This window comes from Lycium barbarum, chromosome 11 (assembly GCF_019175385.1).
Source record: "Lycium barbarum isolate Lr01 chromosome 11, ASM1917538v2, whole genome shotgun sequence".
Taxonomy (NCBI): domain Eukaryota; kingdom Viridiplantae; phylum Streptophyta; class Magnoliopsida; order Solanales; family Solanaceae; genus Lycium; species Lycium barbarum.
Genome location: NC_083347.1, coordinates 7,716,281 through 7,719,706, shown reverse-complemented (window position 1 = coordinate 7,719,706; position 3,426 = coordinate 7,716,281). Strand labels below are relative to the sequence as shown.

At 31.2% G+C, this 3,426-nt stretch overlaps 1 protein-coding gene across 1 annotated transcript; it reads right to left on the bottom strand.

Annotated features, from left to right (window-relative positions):
* Positions 1-677: 677 nt before the first annotated feature.
* On the bottom strand, positions 678-3,135 carry LOC132618565 (transcription factor bHLH118-like). The gene is made up of 3 exons (XM_060333593.1): positions 2,764-3,135; positions 1,739-2,113; positions 678-888 (listed from the first exon to the last, which is right to left on the bottom strand). The coding sequence occupies exons 1-3, from the start codon at positions 3,133-3,135 to the stop codon at positions 817-819; spliced, it is 819 nt and encodes a 272-aa protein (XP_060189576.1). The 3' UTR covers positions 678-816.
* Between the last annotated feature and the right edge of the window lie 291 nt (positions 3,136-3,426).

The window sequence follows — 3,426 nt, the reverse complement described above, 5'->3', positions numbered from 1 at the left end:
ATTACATGACAAAGAAAAAAACTTAAGTTATGTATTTTCATTCTCTAAATCAATTATGCAAACCTAAAGAATAGATATCCAGCATTATTGTCATTCCTAGTGGTAAATTAATTTCTTTTGTTAGCATTAGTGTTGAGTTAGTTTTGGTTTGGACTTTATTTGAGTTACTAACATCCATAGGATATAAAACTTATTGACATTCAAAATTCTAAGTTCAAGCTTGAATAATATGATAATAGATAAAAAAAAAAGTACGAAAAAATTTAAGAAATAATTATAAATTACATTACAAATAAATATTTTTATGTATAAAATATTTTAAAAATTAAATACATGTTATGTCGGGTTGGTCTGGTTCGATTTGACTTTTTTTAGTTAAAATCAAACCAGATCAATTGTGGTTGGGTTTTTTTTTCAACACCAAACCAAGTCAAACCAAACCACTAATCAGGTTTTTTTCTCGGTTTGACTCGATTTATCGGTTTGGTGTCGTTTTACTTTCTACAACCCTACTTTTTGTATGTCAATATATTGCGGTATTCGTACTCATCTTGTTCGCTTATATATATAAGAAATAATTTAAAACATTATAGCAATTTATTCACCAATTCATGCTCATTAAATAAAGTTATTCATTTACCTTTTAAGTAAGTAAATGGTATGATAGTAGCATCGTCGGTACATAGACTTAAAACTCCTTTTTCAAAAGAGAAAAGAGATACGATAAATATATGAAACTGAAAAAGTCCATCCCACCCAAAAAACAAATGAAACAATATACAGAGGGACCAAGGGCAAACAAGAAACTGAAAAGAATCACAGTTTATAAGATAAACTCATCAACTTGAATCGTAGCCTTGCAAGATCAATATCCTCTCTTGTATTCACCTGCATATAAATAAGTTCCAAATATCAGTTCTTTCAACGAGGTCACCAAAACATAAAGATTAGACTCAAAGATTGAGATTTCAACAGAACACAAAGTAAATCTAGGATTCTATTCGCCTTAATAGTAATAGAGTTTAACTACTCCTTGTCTCAATATATGTGATATAATTTGTTTCAACACGAAATTTAATAAATAAATAAAGATTTTGAAACCTAAATATGACATGACATTTACGTGACTATAAAAGTTTTTCATTAAGATAAAATAGGTAGTGTAAATTTAGTTGTTTTCAAATATAGATATGTGTCAGTCTTCCTTGAACAGGCTAATAAAAAAATAATGTCATAAAAACTCAAATAAAAAAACTAATATTTTCAAAATAAATAATTCTTATACTATCAAATCACTTTTACATGTTATAGCAGTTAGTCTGCATTATGTTCAGGTATATATAAGTTAAACAATGTCTACTAATTTGATTCTTCCTCTTAGGTAAGCAATCTTATGATTAACCATTATTTATTTATTATTATCTTTGTCTTCTCTTTAATTCGTACTTAGTGGCTAGCAGCCTAGCACCGTATATATATTGAGCAACTTCTCCCTTTAAAAAATTATAAAAATAAAACAAATGAACAAGGGCGGCTAACAAGATTATGCCCGTGCAAGCGCATGTCATTCAAAATGATACTCTTGACTAAATATCAAATTGGTTATACTATCAATTATATTGTAGATGTGCCTCTCGACTTGATTTCGAGAGAAATTTTGTTACTTTATTTCTCTTTAGAAAGAAAAAAAGAAGTGCATTAATTAAGAGTTGAGAAAAGAGAAGATTAAGCAACTTACCTTAGATTGGATAATGTGAAGAAGCCTTTGATTAGCTGTGGAGGAAACACAGCTATTAATAATAAGCCCTTCCTTCATGAGAACCTTAAGCACTTTTGATAGAGGGAGCCCTCCTTTAACTGAAATTTCCACTCCTTCATTGCATGAATTCACTCTTATTCTATCCTCATCATCATTGCCGTTAATATCATGACCACTTAATTTCATAGAGGAAGAAGATGGTGCCAATTGAGAGTGAAGATTAGAGCTACAAGTAATATTATTTCTCATTTCTTTCAATTTTTGTCTCTTTGTTTCCAAGTCCTCTATGTTCTTCCTCAAGTCTTTTACATAATCCACAATCTCTTCTAGATGATCAGATATAGATCTCTTTCCCTATATCATCATAAACAAAAGCAAGATTAGATTTATATATATAAGAATTATCACAAAAGTTAGCTCTTGAGGTGAGGATCACCCAAGATCATATAATTAAGAAAATAAATTACCATATCCCACCCAATATGAGACTCTAAACCTTTCCCCTCACATCTAGTACTGGAAATCGGGAATGTGGACAACATAATATGGGCGCCCAAGACCGCGTAAACAAAGGATTGCAATGGGCGTGACTATGGTATCATGATAAAAATGGACATTGAGTCTAACTTAACGGCTCAAAAGCTAGCCGTTGAGGTGAAAATTATCTAAGACCATATAAGAAAACAAATAACTATGTATCCCACTGCACAATGCGGGACTCTAAACCGTTTCTGACCAGGGACATCATAAGTATAACACATTTATAATGATATAAATTTGAATCCATATTTGGTGCTCTTGGTATATGACGAGAATCCCATTTTAGAAAAATATTTTCTATAAGGAAGTTATAGAGATCTGCCTGTAGGATTGCCAGAAAATATTTTTAATTCATTAATCAAATACCGAAAGCATTTTTCACATAAAATAAAAATATTTTTTGTGGAAAATGTCTTCCTTCTTACCAAACACTCTCGTCTAAATGTAAATAAAGTTATACTAACCATGAGATATTTAGAAGGAATAAGAAGGCGTAAACGTTGGTAAAGCTTAGCCATATCTCGCCTTCTTTGCCTTTCAACTTCTCTTCGTATGACTTTCTTCTTCTCTTTCTCTTTATGGGGATCTTGAACTTGATCATCAATAGTAGTAGTGGTGATAATTGGCTTCTTTTTAATCACATGATGATTAACATTGGCAATTGGTTTCATTTTAGTCACATGACTTGTAACAAGTTTAGAGCTTTGTGTTTGTAATGAAATTGATAAATCTTGCTTTCTATGAGTAGTAAGAGGAGGAGGAGGAGGAGATGTAGAAGAAATAAAGTTGAATAGTTGATCTAATTGACCATAATCAAATTGATCACAGTCATCCATTATTGCTTTGTGCTTTCTCCAATTGCCTTTTTGGTCATTATATATAATAAAATGCGATGAATGTTACTAACCAAGGTTTCATAAGATCTCTTGGATTTCGGATGTTGGAAAGTAGGAGTGGGCTTTCGATTCTTCGGTTTGATTTTATCAAACTTCGGTTTGACTATTTCGGTTTTGGTTTTTTGAAGGTGAACATCGAACACCGAACAAAACTAGTTCGGTTCGGTTCTTTTGGTTTCGGTTTTTTTAAGTTTGGTTCGGTTCGGTTTCGGTTTTTCCAATTCGGTTTTT